Source organism: Ascidiella aspersa, chromosome 1 (genome assembly GCF_963924565.1).
Source record: "Ascidiella aspersa chromosome 1, kaAscAspe10.2, whole genome shotgun sequence".
Lineage (NCBI taxonomy): Eukaryota > Metazoa > Chordata > Ascidiacea > Phlebobranchia > Ascidiidae > Ascidiella > Ascidiella aspersa.
In genome coordinates, this window is record NC_139447.1 from 21,543,911 (window position 1) to 21,565,732 (window position 21,822).

The window sequence follows — 21,822 nt, forward strand, 5'->3', positions numbered from 1 at the left end:
CAATACTTGCACATTCTGTTAGTACAAGCAACTTCACATTGGGGGATCATCAGTCCGTATCAATCAATGAAAGACACACACACATATGTGTTTAATAACAACTGTAATCTAGCCCCTCGGAAGCTGCTTTATGACCAACGATTACGGCTTCCGTATCTATAGTACACCAAAAAGCCACCGCAGACTCGCCGAATCTGTCAATCTATGATGCAAGCAGATCAAGCCAGAAAAACAACTGGCCTGCAGTGAGGTTCGAACTCACGACCTCCGGTCAAGCCGGGACCGTCGCTCTACCAACTGAGCTATGCATGGCTTTTCGGTGTACTCCAGGGGCGTAGTGTGGGGGGGCGTAGTGTGTGTCTAGGAGTCTTGACACCCCCCTTTGAAATCTCAGTAAACAATTATCACAAAACTAAAACCGTGATTGCTGCAATGTAACATCGGTAACATTGCACCTGGCATTGTAAACACTTCGGTGCTTAACGCCGCCAACGCCTAATCACCGCTCGTTATCGTTGTTTCATTTAGCAGTCGCCTGTCAGGGACTTAAGTAATCTCAAACACGCCTGAACACAAAAATATATTTTACTGTTGAAAAGAACATTCTCAACCACGTAGAAAACAGGCGTGTAAGCTACAGCAAACGTCTTTACCGCAGGTCGCTCTAGTTTTTATTACCATCAATCTAAAAAAGGAGCGCTTGATTGTCACATTTTCAAACATAGATTAAAACATCGGCAAACTAAAGCTTCCCGCTAAACTGATAATAAATGGCCGTCTTAACTTCAATAATAAGGCATGTTTGTGTTTTTCTTGCAGAGTTTCAGCTGAATAATTTAGTAATTGTACAGAGTTCAAAAAGGGCGATTTTGAACCATGCTTCATGCCATCGGCAAAATTTACAAATATCACCAAATTTGTTGATAAGCATCGTTAATTTTGCTGACAACAAAGTGCAACAATTTGTGATTGATACGTTACAGTCATCTCACACCGCAATTCCATAGCGTTTCACGCGCAATTGAAATCACTTGACAATCGGACTTGAATAAGAGGTTTTGCAATTATTTTTCTAACGTCAAGTAGACGACTTTAAATAGCTGTAAGCTCCTAATAATCGCTGTTTTTATCTCCGTCCGTATCTGCTAGGGGTTGTTCCCACCCCAGACCCCCTAGGTGATTTGGGTTACTGATCATGTGACACAGTGGTGTATCCAGTGGGACTGGGGTTTGTGACCCCCCTTTTTGTGAGTGATTTTATTGTGTTTTGGTCAGGGTTTAGCAAACTGTCCAAAGCGGCAATGTTTTTAATGTAACTGGGTCACAAGTCTTAAGCTAATGCGTAACCAAAATCTAACGCAAAACTCCGTTTTTGTCTTTTTTGGGTCGACCGTAAAATGCAGTATATTTTTTCTCTTTCGGTATTTGTTGAGGTTGGCTGAGTATATTATTAAGTGCGAATTCAACAATTAACAACGCTAAGACAAACCGTCTTTCTTTTGTTTTGCTAAAACGCTGAACTTAGACGCAGCTAATGTTCCTTGCTGTTCGCTGTCTGCTCTAACATTCGATATTGGTTAACGGATTTTCGCACATGTTCGCATTTGCTACACACATGTTCGCATTTGCTGGACGTTAGTTCTTTCTGATTAGTTTTTTAGGACGTCATTACAATTACTATTTTATGTCATCATTATTCATTTACATCAGATGGAAAATAGGGAAATTCCCTAAGTTGAAAATTCGGGACAACCCCCTTTGAAACAGCCACGCTACGCACCTGTAACTGAAACTAATTTAAAAAAACAAGATTTTCAGATTTTGTGACCAAAATGACCTAGAAAACGTTTTTGGTAAATAAATAATTAGGGGACAAATAAAATTATAAGACTTTTCTACCTGAGGAGTCACAACATTTCCCACGGCTTGATTGTAACCTGATGATCCATTGTTGGCATATAAAGTTGTCCGTGGCTGCTGAGCTTGCTGTTGGGTTTTAATATTGACAGTATCTTAAAAACAAAACGGTCAAGTATTTGTGAAATAAAAAGCAACTAAACTATGATTTTCAATATTACAAGTCGGCTATTTATTAGTTTTTTTACATCCAGGTACTACACTTATATGTAACAGTTATTGTTAACTAGACCATTATGAAAAATACTCAATATGACCCTTATTGGCAAAGTAATGCATAAATTCTTCAGGTGATAAAAACTGTAAGAAAAATAATCAAAGTATATTTGTTTGTATTTATCACCCAGCAAATCCCCATTGGCTTAGTTTTTTATTTCTAAAATCAATAAACACTTACCTTAAGCAAGCAAATTTACTGCAACAGTAAACAGAGAAATTGAAAAATTTACAATCATAACTTCTGATTAGTAATTTTGGAAATGGTGAAAAAAATAGGCACATCGTCAGCTATGTCGAAAAAGATCAGCTTTTTACAATTTGGTATAAAACAACCAGGCAAGCCTTATACAGGTGTCTATAGTATAGACTTAAGACTTTTTTAGGCGTCAGTCTGTGGTTGGTACTTTTTCATATTGTCATCATTTTAAATTTTTGTATGCTCAAACTATATGTGTTGTCTCTTTATGTAATTTTAAAACACACAATATTTTGATCATCAATCTGTTAATATAAGTGTCTGGTAACCTTTACTTTAGCCAAGTTATTGTTTGTTTTTAGTGAGATTTAGATGTTTCTGAGGAGTTTGTTTATCTGAAATATATATACAAATTATATCCTTTTTGACAAAGTTATGTGCTGGGTTAAATTGTTTAGCGGGCGTGTCTGTGTAACCCCTCGAACGATAAAGGTTACCCAGGTCGTCTTTAAGATGAATGCTTTCTTAAGAAAAGTAATTGGGAACTAACCAGTGTGTCGATTGAATTGATAAGTTGTGAATTGTCATTGCTGAAACTTGATAAAATATTACAGATCTAAAAAATGTTGGGGGGATGTCAACACCGTATGATGGGTTGTGAACCCTATCTGAAGAATCTGATGTTAAGGAGGAAGGGCCCATCACCTAAAAAATTTGGTCCTACCTGCGTGTACTGATATTTGCCATAAAGTCTTAGGAAAATCAGCAGCTGTAAAGATATGGTAGGTTCCTCTTTCGGCTTGCACTGTTGCAAGACAAATTGAGGATATAGCAGAGGACAATCAAGCTCAATCATAAGAGCAAAATATAAAGTCACCCTGATCGGCGATTTAGTTGGTGAGTCCGCAGATATTGAAAACAAAGCTGTGCTGCAAGCAATTCTTTGATTTCTTCATGAAGATGATATTCATGAGGACATTTTATTCGTTCTGGTATTACCAAAAAACACCACGACCTCCTAACTATTGGAGTCTCTATACCACCTTTTCTTAGCCGGAGATAAATTTACCCAACGGGGTAAATTTCCAAGTTTTAGTGAATAAATCATTATCTATTAATCAAAACATCCACATCAGTTGTCTGGATAGAAGAATTGTGCAAGCTGTAGGTATTGGTAGCCTACCTCCCTAACTGCTTATCCTAGTAGCTTTACGATTTTTTATCATCTAGTGTTTGTAACATAATGCTTCGCTAATTGATACTTTTTTTAGTTTATTGGCAACATCCTTATCTCTTAGTTACTTCAATGCTAGTTCATTTGTTGTATGAATTCATCAGCTTTTTCGGCAGTTACAGCATAGATTTAGGCAACGTGTCTGCCAGCAGACAGTGTGTGTTAAGTTTAACTCTTGTGCAGTTTAGTCCTAGAAAGTTTAGCGATAGCGGTTTTTCGGTGCTTTACTAATTAGTAACGATAAAAAGGTTTAATACACATTTTGAAATTTAAATTTTGGATTAACATATCTCATTCAGGATGGTCTTGAATTCCTCAGTGTGTTTTGTGCCTGGAAACATTTTCAAACAGTAGGGATGTTCTTGGATTCAAATCCAATTTTGTTTATATTGGGTAATTGGAACCGATATAAATTTTATTTCAAAGAGCGCTTTTCAGAAGGACTTGTGTGAGACGTATTCGGACTAACCGCGCGGCTGGACTTGACTCACACTAGTGTAAAATACGCTGACTTTGCAATTTAACGCTTTGCTTTGCATTGGTGCTACATAAATGTCATTCCTAAGTGCGTTTTTCAGAAGGCCGTGTGAAATGTATTTGGACTGATCGCGCGGTTGGACTTTGGACTCATGGTAGTTTAAAAAAAACGCTGAATTTGTATCGTTTCGCGTTGGTGCTAAGGAATTCTGTATCGCATGGTTGTTAGTGCAGTTGAGAATCATAGACATAATTTTGACAAAGAAGAAAGAGAAGTATGTCTCCAATGCAAGTGTGGTTCCCCTTTGCCAAAGGATTACATGACCGCCCGAAGCGGGAATGTTATTAATATAATTGGGTCACATGTGTTAAGCTACTGTGAAACCAAAATCAAACGCGTCTCTTGTTTGGTCGAATGTATATGCAGGATATTTTTTCTCTTTCGCCTTTTGTTATTCGTTCAGTTGGCTGAGCAAGGGAGTAATGGACAAATTTTTTTAACTAAAACAGATTCTCTTACAAGGTGGTCTAATGTGACTGTTAAAATCCCCTTTTTATGTAATGTTACCTAAAATTATTCTCTAGAAGCATATCCTAAGACCAAGTTTTTAGTGTGCAATTGACATAAATTATTTTCTCTCAACCGCAGCTTGTATTTTATCTGACATGGCACACTGCTCGGCGCAGATGTTGCGCTAATCAGTAATCATTCCATAATAACACCCGAAAAAACATGATTTCTGCAACACCCAAGTCAGATGAAATATTGTAGAACTATTTTACAGTGATTACTAGTAGAGTTAATTGACCCGAGATATACAATGTATCCACTTATGTTTGCACATTTTTGAAATACCAAAAGAGAATTCAGCACCACCCCAAAAAATTAAGAGAAACACAAGACTGTATATAAAAAGGCACTACATAAGAATTTAGCAATAGTAAAGTGTCAACATACTTGATGATGATGATGCCCATCCACTATTGCCAGCTGGAAAATATTGCTGAGGTTGGGTGGCTGGTTTTGCAAAACTTGTCTGAAAGAAAAATATAGTAAAAAAATACTTAAGCTTGCCACTTTCACAACAAAGCTTTCCTATTAAACATTACAAATGGAATGTGTTAATTTAGTATGTAAATAGATGTTTTAATGAGATTCATTACCAGATCCCCATTGCTTACTGTCAGTATATGTCAAGCACTGATAAAATGTGTTTTGCGATTCCTAACTTTACAGAAAATTTGATAGCATAACATGTTTTCAGTACAGTTCAACTTCTTATAAATATCACTGGTCAACATTTTTATTTTTTTTAAGGGACAAGATATAAGAGTTGTTTACCTGATTTCAGGGCCTCTTACACGATTTAGAAAATGCACTTAGTTTGTTTGAATTAGCTATATTTTGGAGATATTTTAAGTTTTTCAACTGCAAATACATAAAAATCACATTGTAAATTACATAGGCATAGTAAGTAAGCCCAGGTACGTTTTTCAGAGATGAAAAGGTTGTTTGATATAGATAATTTGAAATGCAAGCAAACAAACAGTTATTTAGTGTTGATTAACCAGTATGACAGATATTGGTGCTAAGGAATTTTGTATCGCATTGTTGTAATTGCGGTTGAGAAGCATAGACATAATTTTGACGAAGAAGAAAGAGAAGTATGCCTCCATTGCCAGTGTGGTTCCCATTGTCAAAGGATTACATAAAAGGCTTACTGGAAAGCATTTAGAAGAACTAAATGATTTGCATTGCAACAATTTTTATTGTAGATTGCATTATTTTTCTAAATGAATTTTATACTATTTTGATTTTGTTTATATTTTTGTATTATGTTTATTATGTTAAGTTTTTGCTGGTGTTTTTTTCTTTATTTTTCTTTTTCAATAATATTAAATTATTTCAAATAAAAATTTTTCTTTTAATTGTTGTGTTGTCATACAAATGCTAAATATTCATAAATAGTAAAAATTGCTAAACATATTACATAAGGAATCAATATTTTGGATTCGTTATTCTTGATTCAAAACCTACTATTCTAGAATACCTTGGAATTCTACTTTGAACATCCCTAAAAGCATGACACACTTTAAACTTTGTTTGTAATTATCAATAAACAAACACCTTGTAACTTCTCAGTAACAATGCCATGTTCACCAAGCAGAGAAGCCAGGACTTCAGCTGCTTGCTTTGACCAAACTGGCTTTACTAAAACTTACAGTTGCAGCAGACATATTATAATAGTAACTTGAAATGACATTTGGCAAAAAAAACTGAAATGGCAACTTCTGCGCAAAGATGCATTGGTCCCCCTGGTTGTCTGGATAATTCCTTCTGTTATGAGGACCATGTGGAAGCAGCCATCATCATGGGTATTTCTCAGGGGCTCTCTTCACACCATGAACACTTTAAACTTTATTGCTTGTGAGTTACCTTGAATCCATAAACAAAGGGTATCACTGGAACATTTATCTACTTTATAAGGGGCCCAGAACGTATCTTGATTTTCCAGCTTCATGCCAAAGGAAGATCGGTAAACTATTTTGGTAAATTATGCACATTGATGTGTTGGAAAGCAAAAGCTTAGAATCAAAGCGCAGTCTAAAAAGTAAAAATTTTACACTATTTTCAACTAAACCCTGCATGCACATCTGGATGACCTTGAAGCTCTTCTTACTTGATGTTGTTATCAGTGGTCCCGCTAAGCGCATTTTTTTGCACATTTGCGCAAAATTTTTGGCACTTGCAAAAAAATGCGTTGATTTATAATAATTATTTGAACGCTGGGAAAAAGCCCAAACTAGGGTGGGCATAAGATAATTTCTTGTCCAGGTTATATAGGATTGTTACGTCACACATTGGTTTATTAGGGCCCAAAGCGCTTATGTAATTATTAAATTAACGCACATTATTTAGATTAGGGTGCTGGTTAGCATTTGGGTTCAGGTGGGTCAAGTATTTTAAAATTTAATCTTCTTAAAACAGATTTGTTGAGACAAATTAGGCATTGTCAAAGACTTCAAAGTCTAAAAGTCAGACTTTTCAATCCGTTGGATGACCTAATTGCTGTAGAACTTTTAGCTTAGAACTGCACTAATTTCTGAAGGAAGGGGTGGTAGTTTAGGAACTGCTGAATTTGGTTTGTGATTTTGTTATTTGCAAGTTTTTAAGCTACTAATTTTGATTAGTTCTCAGTGTCTATAGGCTCATTTCACTCATATTTGCATCTTTTACGACACATTTGGGCTTAGTTTGTCTGAACAAGGTAGTACAGGTGACGGGATATAAGTTGTGCATAGAGGTTAGACACCAGGCCATGGTTCTAAGTACACGAATTTTTTTTCGATACGCGCGAATCTTTTGTTTTACAACTTTCTTTTGTCGTAATTTGGAAATATATTTTAGCTCAAAGTATCTGTATTTAGCACTGTATGTTTTGTGTTATAGGAAAGCACTTGTTTTATTCAAACAAAGTTATGCAATTATCTGCGATATGATTTTATTTGCGAAAAATAATGTTTCATGCTGTTTTATAATGCTTAAAAGGTTAAGACTTTCCAAAGATAAAAATTTTAGGCTCATTGTTTTGACAAAACAAGTGTACAATAAAAAATTATAATATACCCCCAAAAAGCAATGTTGCGTGTTGTTTCAACTAAAGGAGTAGCTTGAATTTATGTCATTATAAACAGGAAAGACGCAAAGAAGAAATCTTATTTTAATCAAAGTTATCAACATAAGAAAAATGAGTAACCTGTTTAAAAGTTAACAATGCTTACTGCTAAAAGCGCTGCAATACACATGCCAATGCTTGACCATTGGGCGATTAAATCCCGCTACGCTTGACTAAGTCTGCCACACAAACTACCAAGCAAAATCGCATCTCAAGCAATCGGATTTCTCCAAACACAGAGTCCCATTTTCTTGTTTGGGAGAAATTAATCAAAGTTATTTCTTCGCCTCTTGTGCTCTTCTGCGCATATTGCTCCGCCTCTTGAGTGCAACGAAAACATTCGTCCGAGGGACAAACCAAGGCAAAAATATTTATATAGATTATATTCAAGAGCTACTAAAAACGGAAGTAGGACTTGCAAGTTGGGTAAATTCGGCGAAAAAGTGCGGATTTTAACAGACTAAAAAAAGTGGAGGTCTACAAAAAGGTCTTCTGCAATCCAATTTAGGCACTTTTTTGTTGGAAATTTTGGGTTCTTAATTATTTTTTCTTTTATACCAAACAGTTCATTCTTGAAACTTACTAAGATTCTGTCACAAATTTAGTTTTTCAATTCGTTTATGTTGGGGTTGTGATGTGATGGGCAGGTTTTACCTAAGACTGGCCATTACCATTACGTATTGGCCCAATTGGCGGCACCTTTTCCCCCGGAGACTGTATTTTGCTTTGTGTGACATTCAGTCGAATTTGACCTCCCAGTCTTTTGACACCACAATCTTGAGAGATATCCTAACAACTCATAGCAATTTGTGCCAAAAAATTTTGTAGACCGGTGTAATATTTTAACTTAAGAAAATTGTTAACATATCTTACTTGCATATAAAAAGGTAGAGAACATAATCCTAACACTGCCATCGTACAAAGGTACACAAAAATTAGATAATCATATAGTGAATAGTATAAACCAAGAGCAATTTACATCATGAATCATATATTAAGCCAAGGATTTTTAACATGTGCGCTTGGATACCAAATAGTTTGATCATGAACATACGGAATAAATAGTGGCTTAGGTTATTTTTCAGCAGAATGGTACTGACATAAACCATTAGGGATAAAGTTACAAACACAGCCTTATAACTTGCAAATTTTGCATTTAAACACCAGTTGCTTGTCTAATGACATTTTATCAACTTGTAAATGTCCACTGAATAGGTGACAAATGTCATAATTTGCTAGTAATTAATCAACCTCCTCAAAAATTTTAATTCCAATAATGGTTTTATTGAAACAAAACACCAATAAATCTAAAAAGGGTAGTTTTAATGTTCGTACCTAGTGGCGTATCCAGCTGGGGTTTGGGTCCGGACCCTTTTCTTCAGTAATTTTTTCGTTTTTTGTTCGTTTTGTTAGGGTTCCTAAGCGTCAATGTTTTTAATGTAAATAGATCACGCGTCTTAAGCTAATGCAGAACCGAATACAAACGCAAACGCTGTTTTTGTCTCATGTTTGGTCAACATTAAACAGAGGAGATTTTTTCCATTTCGTTTAGGTTGGCTGATTAGCAAGGGTGTATTCGACAATTGACAATGCAAAGTCAAGCTTTTTTTATTGTTAAAAACGTTGAGTTCTGTTCGAGCTAATATTTGATGTTGGTGTAACAACGCCATTTTTTTAACTTAAGCAGAGTCTTTTTAAAATTTAAAAGGTGGTTAACTGTGACCTTTAAAGTGTCCTTTTTTATGTAATGATTGTTACCCTCAAACTATTCCGCATGTTTAGTGTGTAATTTACACAAAATATTTTCCCTGAACCGCAGCTTGTATTTTAGCTGACTTGGCACACTGCTCTGACTTGGCACACTGTTGCGCTAATCGTGGCTTAATAACACCCAGGAAAACAGATCTTTGTATAGTATTGCAGGTGGCGAGAGATGTGCTTGCAATTTAGCATGGTCCCTTACATGGAACTTAAGAAAATGCGCTACTGATAGTCTAAACATTATTTTACCAAAATCAATCACACATACTTACTGTCAGAGTTTAGTTTTTTGCCTGAAGTTTACAATTGCACACTAAGCGGTTTCGATGCACATGTTCGTTTTACTGGATGGTAATTGGCTGTGTCTGATTAGTTTTTATGACGTCATTACAAATCACTATGTCATTATTCATTAACGATAGACGGAAAATAGTGGAATTCACTAAGTTGAAAGTCCGGGACCTCGCCCATTGGATTTTCTGGATACGCCCCTGCTCGTACCCATAAATAAATCACCTAGGAATTCAGCTTAAACGTCTGACATACTATCTTTTAACTGAACCTAAAACCTAAGAATCATTTGTTTACCTGTTGCGGAGTTGAAGGTCCACTTGTTCCATAACTGTAAGAACTTTGATAAGATTGAGAAGAGCCAGCAGTAACTGCACGATTCTAAAATTGGGTAGTTAAATTCATAGTTAACCTGGATGACCAGCATCTAACCGGAACCAGGTGAATATAGGCACCGAATGTGGGTGTGTAATGTGTATGTTAATTTCCTACAACCTGGATTTTTTAGAGGGCGTTTAAAGCCCTGGAATTCGACAAAGTCATATGCACCATTAGTGTACTAAATCTGCTTCTGAGAAAACTTTAAATTAGCACAATAGATGCCATTTATAAGCAACACAATTTTGGCACAGAAAAGTGAGCAAAACTTTCCTGGCAGCATTGGGAAACCATTTGGTAAACCTTTTTTATGTTAGGGCTAAAGATTTGAATCCAAATTGGACTTGGATCCAATTTTGCCAAGGTCTGTAGCGAAAAAAAAATAGAATGGGACAAACCAATAATATGAACCCAATTTACAAATAAAATTTTTTATTGTAGTTATCAGGCATATTTAATCTAATGTTACATTTCTAACTAATTAAATATATACCACATTTAAATAACTAGAAAGTCAAGTTGTGGGGTATAGCAGAGTTTTTTTGATATTGACAAGCATATCTGAGTAACTGAAATATTTGTTATATTATTTGACTTAGAAAATATTAGACATGGTAAATTATGAGAATGCTTAAAACTGTTGGTTACTTGAGATACTAATTACAGGTATATTTTTTATTTTTCTTTGTAAGCACTTACTCCTACATGTGCATATGTCATATACGCTGTTTGTTGCTGAACAGGTTGAGAAGCTGGTGACATAAACTGGCTGGCTCCAGTTTGTTGCTGCTGCATGGTGTATGCAGAACTGTTGTATGATGCTGGGTTTCCCAGACTGAAATACAAATGAATACAATAAAATCCCATTTTTAGCAAATTTTACCTCCAGACATATTTTTTAGTTAGTGATTCGTACTTGGTGGGTCTAAAAAGCAAATTGGTGAGTAACTACAATCAAGGTTGAAATTTGAACAATTTGCTTCATACGGTTGGCACCTACTGATTGGCGCCTATGATTGGTTGTTATCAAAACTACTGGTGTCTTCATTTTTTAACTGCGTCAAGTTGTGTTTAACTTCAACAACTAAGGGTCAATTATTGTATTAAATTGCCCATGCAACTGCAACAACAAATTAAACAAGTACATAGCATGTGGCAGTGGCATATCCAGGTTAAATTATACTGATTATTTAATAGTACTTGCTTGACCTACCTAAACTCAAATGCTAATCTCACCCTAACCCAAATAATGTTCGTTGTGGTAGGATTCTAGACCAGTGCCAAAGTTTTTCCACCTGTTTACCTAACTTTGAAGTTCGCATTTACTATAACCAAATATGAAAATTACAATATTTATTGCTAAAAGCGTATACAGTACTTCAGAATTTGCACCACTGAAAACTGCTTCAGCAATAAATCGCACTGTAGCTTTGCAAGTCCGGTTACAGTGGTGCGTATTTCGAAGTTCGGTAAACGGACAAGCCGACTCCCGGGAAACGGGATTAAAAAATGAAAATTCCAGGAAATCCCGGGATTCCTGACGAAAAAATTATACCTGAAATTACATCATTATGACGGTTAAAATTATTTTAAAATATTAGCTCCAAACATTTAATTAAGCTCATTTATGTTCTGTAGTCTTGTTTCTTCAATCTTACAAGACCTTCTCCTAAAAAAGTCAGCAATAACGGGGTTAAAAAAAAAATTCCCGGGATTCGGGATTGTTAATTCGCGGAAAATCCAGGGAATTTACCGTCGAAACATTTCCGGAGAGGAACCCTAATAAATAACTGTCTCATTGTCAACGCCTAATTAATACACCACAATTTGGCTTGTTAATAACCATTTTGGGTCTGCACGACTGGTTGATTGTAACATCAGTCATCAGGCAAATTATTAAATTTACAATGCTGCATTATTGTCATGATTGTTCATAATGCATGAAAACGAATATCCCATCAAATCCAAAACTTATCTAAGCTTAATACAAAAAATGCTAACACATGTGATTTACAAAAAAAACATATAATACCCAAATTGCTGGGGGTTGGCTCCAGAGTTGAACCCATAATAATTAGCCATTGATAAGACCGAAAATCTTTAACACTCGCACCAAGGGCATGCCAAAATCTTCAGTACGAAGACAACTTATGGTCATCGAACGACCACAGCATTTTTTTTAAACAAATTTAATTTTTTTTTAAAAAAAAGTAGAGCGTTTACCACCCAAAGTGTTGACAATTATTTTTATAGCCTCTTTTATTGTTATTCTTTTTTGTAACCAATTTTGCCTGGTTCAACTGTACAAGCGTTGGAGATAATTCAACTGGTGTCGTTAGCCTGTGTTTAGGGTCTTCTGATCCGAGAACGACGAACCTGAACGACCGTGCCCACTGATTTACAGCATACGCCGAAAGTTTGTTTTTCCAGCGCGTACGAGGCGTATATATTTTTTGGTAACGACTCGTTACCTCTTCGACAAACTGGGCAAAAGGCCGTTCCCAAATTTATATATCGCGATCCGATCCGATACCAAATGACGTTATTAATCATTACTATGCTCAAACAAGCAAAGTAGATGAATTGAAAAAGTTTAAAGGTAGGCCTATTCTTCTCCAGGTAAAGGCAAAAATTGCTTTACCGTCAAAGTTTAGTTAGGCCTACCCTTTTTGTTAAACTACAATTGTTTTTAAATTTACTTGTTAAAGGTAGAGTAGCCTATTCGTGTTAGATCAGTGCTCCGCAACCTATTTCTACTTGCGGCACACCAACAGAGCTAAAATATTTGTCGATCGACAATAGACAGCATATCAGCAAATATCCTAGGCAGCCAAAGAGAAAAGGAGCGATTTGTCATGAAAAGCAAAAAAAATGACATCTATTTATTTGCTGATTTTGTGGTTTGAAGATTTCCTAAATTTTCTGAAGCCGGTCAAATCCTAAAAATTGTAACCCTTTTCAATAGCAGATTGGAGAACAGAGGGCTTTTGATTGCATTCGAAAAATGAAACCTGACATCGATGCTTTGTATTTTTTGTTTAATTTATTATTCGAAAAAGCTGACAAGACTATTTATTCAATCACAAAATGCCAATAATATATTTACAATCATATTTCATGGGTTTCAAGCATATGGTTAATATCCCTTTCCACTTTGGTGTAGAGTTTGAAAACAATTGTTGTATGTTTATTGTTTATACTCCTGGTAGTTTGAGTCAGTTAAAAAATTTTGATTTATGGTGATAGAAGATATTGATGAGATATACATTTTTCGCGTCAATTCGGCTGATTGTTAAAAGTACCCCTAAAAAGTACCACAATTCCGGGACGTCGCGGCACACCTGGCGTGGTCTCGCGTCACATCAGTGTTTGCGGAGCACTGTTTTAGATCACAAAACCTTGGATGACATATCCCTATATCAATTTGGTATCAGATCGTCACCGATACTGATGGGGATCGATTTAATTCGCTGTAGCCTACTTGATAGGCCTATTTGTTTGTTCGGTTATGCGGCGTTCTAGTACACGCTTGTTTTCTGACTCCAAGTATTTATATTCCGTGTCTAACTCGCAAGCCAACCATAATAAACAAGGGTGGGTAGCTTGAATTGTATTTGTCGCAGTGTTGTAATATCTCAATGACTTGACTTGAGTGCACTTAAGTCACTTTGTTTAAATAACTGAACTTGTCTTTTAAGTCCTTAGAACAATCGACTTTGGTTGAAATAAATGTTTTTAAATCATTTTTTTTATAAAATTAGGTAATTTATCTTGTTTTTGTACACATAAAACAATTTTCTTGCTAAATTTTAGGATTTGGTGTTTTTTAGTAGAATTATTGCTTGCAATCGGCCGAGTTCACCAATTTTACTAATTTAACATTTCATTTACTATGACAATAATAGGACTTGACTTGGAATTGACTTGATATACTTATGAATTGACTTGGACTTTTTGAAATCTTGGTGTTTACAACGACAAAACAACATTTTTTTAAATGCAAAAGACAATACATCTCAATGTCCATTGAAAAAATACGTTTTAGAAGTGTTCTAAACAAAACGTTTAAGAGAAGTTGTTTTACAAACTATTTGAACCTTTTTTCATGCAATATGGAAACCTCTTTATTGTGGTTACAATTAGGCCTACAGGTAGCCTACTCATTCTTTACCGTTTTTCGTAATAACGGGTTATAGATATACGACTATTATACAACTTGTAGACATCTTCTCGACACCAAGCAATATTATTAATTTTCTGCCATTTTTAAAGACGTCTTTAGAAGTTTTAAAGGGGTCAAGTTTAACCCGAACACGTGATTTCCAGCCCTACAACAAAATAAAACGTTTTTTGGCTAAGACGTGTTCAATGGGGAGGTAGGCCTACATTTTGTTAGCATTTTCTTGTCCTTGTCCGAATGTCTGCTTTGCGTGCACGATACCGTGGTCTGCTTCGTCGGTTCCGCATTTGTCTCCTTAAGTTACGCCCTTGTTTATATATTTATATTTATTTTCATACGTGTAGATTGTAGAAAAAGTTTCAACTAGCCCTTCTGAATTCGTTTTTTGATCAACGATAACGGCTTAAGTATCAGTACTAAACGGGGATCTTCCAATCGACTAACTGAATTAGTCGATCAATTATGCAAGCAGTGCAGGCTAGAAAAAACAATAGCTTGCGGTGAGTTTCGAACTCACAGCCTCAATATGAAGTTGAGTTTGTACGAGCGTTCGATGTTTTTTTTGTTTTTTTTTATTTATTAATAAAATAGATAGCGAAAAAAATGAACAAGAAAAACAAATCAAAATAGTGAAGCTCTCAAGCAGCTAACGACCATTTACTTTTGTGTTTTGTCATACTTCCTCTTTTAAAGCCGAATATCGCTCGGAAGTTTGCACAGAAGATAGCAACAGTAAAAAGCGTAACATGGTCGGGACAGTGTCGGCATATTTAAATTGATAAATAGCATATCGCGCGCATAAAAGGACACAATTCACAAATGTTTTGCACGGTTCGTTTTTGTGCACTCCAAAAAGTAATTGATCGCGGGAAAAAATACACGATATCCGTAGTTCAGTACTTAACCACGCACTCACGTTTTCCCAGTATAGACACGTAACAGGACACAAATAAAACAAGTGGTACAGGGTTTCCGTGGCCTTTTTGCAAAAAGTACATTGGTTAGATTTGGTTTTACCAAACGAATAAAGGGAGTCATTTGTAACAATTGCGCCCAAGTTAAACTTTATCTGAAAGCTTCTTAGTTTGTTTTCGATTGTTGAATTGTAGAGGTTGCGGTAAATTTTCACCCATGGCAAACGTGCCCTCCCGCAATTTAAGGTCCAGTGCCATTTTAATTGAGCTTTTGGAGGAAAGAGAATTGTTGTTTGTATTTTTTCGTAAACCGGTTTGGTGGAGTTATACTGCTGGATAAATAATTTTAATGTTGGGGTTCTATACGAATGGGACGTTGTTGCGCTACCCGAATCCCATTCTTCTGGGAGACTCGATATTAATTTTATGAATTGGACAAAATCTGTGTTGTTAGGTGTAAAGTTAAATTTATTTACTAATGTGTCATATTGTAGATACTCGCCGTTTCTATTCAATAAATCCTGGTGAAAAATTATATTGGAATCTATAAGTGATGGCATAAAAAAAACATTTGAGCAGAATTTTACTTTTTTGTTTAGCCAAAGCGGACGGCTGTTTGACTTTGGATCTACAATTTCCAAGAGTTGTTTGCACGCCGTTATTGCGCAACGTAACGTTCGCATAGGAAGTATACGCCTTGTGATTGCATTTTTTGTTCCCATGTTCCCATTAAGAAGCGCTTCTAATCTGTTACCTTGGATAAAGGGGCCTTCGATTTGTTTCCAATCAGCTTCCGCGTTTTCGTCAAGTAGTTTAGAGATCCATTTCGTATGTAAGGCTAACAAGTAATTATCTATATTGATCATTCCTGCCCCCCCATTTGCAATACTCGCACTCAAAGTCTCTCTTTTCACCCTCTCCCATTTGGACCCCCATAAGAATGTAAAGAGGATTCGTTTAACTTTTGAGATAAAGCATTTGGGTATATTAACCGGGACAACACTCATTTTTAAGGTTAAGATTGGAATCATGAGGGTCTTGATAACTGTTATTTTTCCGAGAAGAGAGAGACCCCTCGCGGACCAAATATTTGCTACTATTTTAATTTTTTTCAGAAGTGGTGTGAAATTTTTTTCAATTAGCTCGGCGTCGTTACTCGAGCTAGTGGGAATTTCAACGCCTAAGTATTTGATAGTACCTGATGGCCATGGAAGACCACTTTGTTCCATGGGTTTGTGACAGTTTTCACGATTTGTTCGCCTATATGTTTTTCTGCTTTATAATAAGTGATTACCTTTCTTATTTTATCCTTGTAACGCTGGTCATTTAATAGTGATGTATTAAATTTCCAGTAGCCTCTACCGCGTGGTGCTGGGTTAATGTCAGCCCCTAGAGTTGCCATATTATGGTCGGACATAATACCGGGGACAATGTCTACATTTTTAACGTTTTCGACGAGAGATCCGTCAATTAAAAAGAAATCTAAACGCGATGATGCCGCTGGTAGTTTCTGAAGCCTTGAGAACTTTTTAACGGTTGGAAATTTGTGGCGAAAAATATCTGTTAGTTTGTAATGTGTCATATATTGCAAAAGACTTTCTCTTGCTCTTCGGTTACGATGTTTTTTACTTCCATTTTGATCTAGGACATTGTCCAGAACTAGATTAAAGTCCCCTCCCATGATTATTGGGGCATCGGAAAAGCTGTCAAGTACGGCGAATAAATTGATGAAAAATTCTGGATCGTCCTTATTCGGCGCGTAAACATTACCAATTACTATTGGGGTTGCATTTATTGTCATTTCAACCATTAAGTAGGCTATCGACCTTCTTGGTCTACCCGTATGCCTGAGACGGAATAGGATAAGTTTTTGTCGATTAGTATTGCCACCCCTCTACTGCTTGAGGTGCCGTGCGCCCAAAACGCTTCCCCTCCCCATTCCATACCCCATAACTTTTCGTGCTTAGCACTACCATGGGTTTCCTGCAAAAGGGCAACGTGACACTTTTTACGACGTAAAAAATTAAAAATCGATTTTCTTTTCATAGCAATGTTTAAACCTCGAACGTTGTGTGAAATAATATTTAAAGACATAAAAATAGTATTTAAACGCGTTCGACACCAATATCAATGTCCCACTCGTACTCCATGCCACAATCACATCTAAACGCTTTATTGGGACCCATAAGACAGGAATGCTTTTTCCCGCAACTACAGTTGACTATCTTATACTTGCTATGGGTATTACTACACGCTTTACACATGGTAACCTTAGGTAGCGAGTTAACAGTAAAACAATTACAGACAACAGAGTACCTTTCGCACTGTATGCACTCAAGCACATCTTCCTTCGTCTTGTATTCTGGCTGGAGCTCATCGCAGCACGGCATACGTCTCAATGTCCCTTCGCATGAAGGACATTGACATGTTTCTTTACCCTCTTCGACCAGAAATAACTCGTCCGTGCAGCACTTCATTGCTACGGAATACTTGTTGGAACAACTCCAGCAAACGAAAGTTTTTGACTGAGCCGAAACCACAGCTTCGGTGTGCTTGACTTCATGTTGGCGTTGTTTTCAGAGTTGAAGTCCGGGGAGTTCTTATCAGCATCGTTTAGAATGCTGCTTACGGCTGTTGTAGAGTGTGGATTATTATCAGCATTGTTGACGCCAGCGCTAAAGTTGGGGGCAACTGCGTTATCGTTTGTCTCTCGGTGTGCTTTGGCCTGCTAGTGCTCTTCTTGTCTTTTTCCTAGCCGAGGAAAATCTTTTTGACGTTTGGGACAGTTTGCTTGTTTGTGACCTTTCTCGTCACAATACTTGCAAGTGAACACTTGCCCATGATATGTTACGTAAAATTCACAGTCCGCCATCCTAATATAACTTGGGAAAGGGTTTTCTTCCACGTCCGTTGAATTCATTGTCAAGATTCTCATTCCGGTTAGCAACCCAATCTTGTCCTTCCTGTGTGTCACCTTTTCAACTTTTCCATATTTTGCCTATATTTCCTCTGCTATGAGTTCACTGGGGAAAGGGATAGGCACCCAGCCAACTGCGATGTTAATCTTGTCATTTTCGTATAGTTTAACAAATTTTACTGATTCTGCTGCGCATAGCTTTGTGTAAAGTTCCAAAACATTTTGTCTATTGGTGCAAGTTATGTCGACGTTTTGGCCTCGCATTTCTGCAATCCCAACTAATTTCTTCAGCGGATAATCCATACTTTTTATAAGATTCAGAATTTCGTCTCTTTTCAATAAATTAACTGTCCTCATACTTAAGCAATTCGGCCTCTTAAAGCTGGCCGCATTTTTATTCACTGCCTGAGCGTAACTTGCTCTGCTTGCCATTTTTCGCTCCGCACTCCACGAGCGCCAGACTTGGAATGACGACGAGCGTTCGATGTCTTTTTTTTTTTTTTTTTTTTTTTTATTAATAAAATAGATAGCGAAAAAAACGAACAAGAAAAACAAATCAAAATAGTGAAGCTCTCAAGCAGCTAACGACCATTTACTTTTGTGTTTTGTCATACTTCCTCTTTTTGAAGCCGAATATCGCTCGGAAGTTTGCACGAGCGTTCGATGTCATTCACCCTTAAGGCTGGTTAACACTAGACGCCTCTAGCGTCCACGTAAAAGGATTTTAAAAAACGCTCTCGGTGAGAAGCGAATAAATTTGCCGTTAACGCTGGCAACCCGTTATTTGTGAACTGGACGACACTAGCGTTGGACGCCAGACGTTAACGCTGGCGATAACGCGTCTCGTGTGAACCAGCCTTTAAGAAGGCGACTTCAAACCAAATAACAGAATTGCTAAAGGAGATGTTTTGATGAATGAAGTTGAGTTGTTTGTACCAACAGCTTGCAGCAACAATTGTGTTATGGTTGTTTCTCGACTTGCAACCCGCTGATCCTGTGTAGCTCAGTTGATAGAGCGACGGTCTTGTAATAAACAGAGTTCGATAGTTCATACCTCAGCGCAGGCTGTTTGTTTTTATAGCCTGTCTTGCTTGCCTTTGGTCTGCAATATTTTTTTCGTCCGGTTTTGTTAACTGATTCTAACTAATTTTGGGTCGGTTAATCAATTTTGGGTGAGTGAAAAAACTCAGATTTGCTCTGTCACGTCAGTTTTTTTAGTAATAAACACTATTAATTTTACAAGTGAACATTATGGTGTAGCGTTATAAGTAATAATTAGTGGATAATTTGGAATTTATTGCATTGTGTATTTATCAAATATGTTACGATTTATGATTTGTCACTTTTTCACGCCTTTTACCAAACACTCGCTGTCATTCTGAGAACAAAGCATTCGGCTGTTTCACACATGAATGATGTTATATCGTGACACATATTTCCGTTATAGATAAAAGTATTTCACCTATGTGAACGCGTTATTGTAACAGTTCCCGGCTGACAAAAAGGTTTCGGGATATGAAACATTTCCGCTTTTCTGTGTCGCCTATGTTTTTGTTCATGCAAATTATCACCTTTTATAAGCAGCGCGTTATATCAATATATACCAGACCAGTCTTGTCCAGTTAATAAACAGAATGGTTGCTGCTGCAAGGTCGAGTGATTGTTTTCTGAGCTAGGATTTAATACGAAGCATATTAGAAGTATGAAGCAGGAGATGAACAATTCAATTTGAATAAGACTTTACCACGAACAAGTGAAGTGAATCATTGAGACTAAAGACACTAATGAGACTTGAATTAGCCCCGCCTGCGTCAAATGATGCCCTCCGAGTGACGAACGAAGCTCAAGAGAAGATGTGCCTTAATCTGTACGGACCACCTACAAACGATCGCCTGAAATCTATTGTGTTTGGCACCTGCAAGAAGCTAGCTGTTGGAAGAATTTGATCTCGTCGAAAGATACGTCGCAAGACGCTCCATAGCGTCAGCAAAGCATTTGCTTGGAATTCGAAACACGAAATACAAAAAAGCGTTGCCGATAAAGACATCACCACCGTTTAGAATCATGGAAAACGAAACGAAATTATGGATTTCCCAATAACTGATTCTGCCTAGTTTATCAGGTGAAAAGCTATTATACTTTTGAAAATATATATATATATACATATAATAAGTAAAAATATAGACCGAAAGGTCTGTAAGTTGCTTTTATGTGACTTTTTGTTAAACCATTAAGTATCGCATTTCGCAAATTATATATAGTCTATATCTATGAAGTCTAAGCTTAAACGTCGATCGCACGATCTTTTAATAAATTTTAAACGAGCTTAATTTTTGTTCTTGGAGCTCAATAGTTTGAAATCAACGCGTTAAACTTGTGAATCACGACTTAATTTTGTTGTGCACGAAATAGTTTCGTGTTAAATTTCCGAATTCTTTTAAACATTTGGTACGTTTTGGGTTTTTGTCTGTTTTTCTCTCATCACGCAGCCGCGTTTACACACGAGTTTAAATACCTCGTATCAAAAAGCATAATGATTTATCCACACGCGAAACATTAGTTTTCAAATCACAACTTTAGGAACAACCCATTTCCTGCCTTTTGTTGAAAGCAATAGTGAATAAGCAACAACTTCAAAGCGTATTTTCTTGTGATGCGTCGTTATTTTAAAACTTCCATTGAACGAATTGTGCAAACTAAAAAAAAATGCAAATTTATAAGGAGATGTTTCTCAATGTTAAAAATCAATAGAATTTAATTCCGAAGCAGCCGCCGTGTTATATTCACGACGGCAATTCCTTTTGTGCTGGAGTGTCTGAAGCGTTATAAATAATAATTAGTGGATAATTTGGAATTTATTGTATTATGTATTTATCAAATATGTTACGATTTATGATTTGTCACTTTTTCACGCCTTTTACCAAACACTCGCTGTCATTCTGAGAACAAAGCATTCGGCTGTTTCACACATGAATAATGTATATCGTGACACATATTTCCGTTATAGATAAAAGTATGTCACCTGTGTGAACGCGTTATTGTAACAGTTCCCGGCTGACAAAAAGGCTTCGGGATATGAAACATTTCCGCTTTTCTGTGTCGCCTTTGTTTTTGTTCATGCAAATTATCACCTTTTATAAGCAGCGCGTTATATCAATATATACCAGTCTTGTCTAGTTAATACAGTAAGCGGTTGTGTTGCTTGCCGGCTTCTGGCTGGCCAGCTCAACACCATCCAACAAAAACTGTGTGGATTTGTAATCAGACTACAGCAAATACCTTGAAGTATAATGTGGTTGATTGGTCGAGGCAAATTATAGTTTAATGAGACTTGCAATTAAACCCGCATGCTTCAATGGTTTGACTTAATAGTATGTGTTTGAGCTCTCTAAATGCTCGACATTTTTGTTTTAGAAAATAAATAGAACGAAATTTCGCCAGTTTAGAGCAACCTATTAAGCCAGATTAGAGCAATCCCATTAATTCCAAATGAGTTGTTTTATTAGCATTAGGTCATACGGTTTCTTGCATTCGAATTGAAGATGTTTGATCGAAGGGAAAAGGGCGCAGCTACCATTCAAAATACCTATGGATATGGTATCTTGCGACCTATTGCTCATAGTGATCAAGTTCCATTTCCTGTTTTTATTCATCTTCCACA

At 36.5% G+C, this 21,822-nt stretch overlaps 2 protein-coding genes across 5 annotated transcripts in view; both read right to left on the reverse strand.

Moving 5' to 3' along the window:
- Positions 1–12,313, reverse strand: part of LOC146168258 (zinc finger RNA-binding protein-like) — a 38,780-nt gene extending 26,467 nt beyond the window's left edge. For all 4 annotated transcript variants that reach the window (XR_014497104.1, XM_083389110.1, XM_083389109.1 and 1 more), the window contains exons 1-5: positions 12,183–12,313; positions 10,850–10,985; positions 10,070–10,153; positions 5,002–5,080; positions 1,900–2,012 (exon numbers count right to left, since the gene is read on the reverse strand). Coding sequence is in view for 3 of the 4 variants with exons in the window: in XM_083389110.1 (XP_083245236.1) it covers positions 1,900–2,012; positions 5,002–5,080; positions 10,070–10,153; positions 10,850–10,985; positions 12,183–12,232 (462 nt within the window). In the remaining variant the exon portion in view is untranslated. The remainder of the gene's footprint in view (positions 1–1,899; positions 2,013–5,001; positions 5,081–10,069; positions 10,154–10,849; positions 10,986–12,182) is intronic.
- Positions 12,314–17,972: 5,659 nt separating this feature from the next.
- On the reverse strand, positions 17,973–18,593 carry LOC146168259 (uncharacterized). The gene is made up of 2 exons (XM_083386241.1): positions 18,342–18,593; positions 17,973–18,242 (listed from the first exon to the last, which is right to left on the reverse strand). Exons 1-2 carry the CDS (start codon positions 18,591–18,593, stop codon positions 17,973–17,975), a joined length of 522 nt encoding a protein of 173 aa, XP_083242367.1.
- Positions 18,594–21,822: the final 3,229 nt, after the last annotated feature.

Bases quoted from the DNA above. Each gene is read 5' to 3' on its own strand.
- LOC146168259 (XM_083386241.1), bottom strand. From the start codon at position 18,593: ATGGCAAGCAGAGCAAGTTACGCTCAGGCAGTGAATAAAAATGCGGCC. The intron at 18,243-18,341 runs GTAAAATTTGTT...GAGGAAATATAG, and splicing joins AGCTATGCGCAGCAGAATCA to GCAAAATATGGAAAAGTTGA.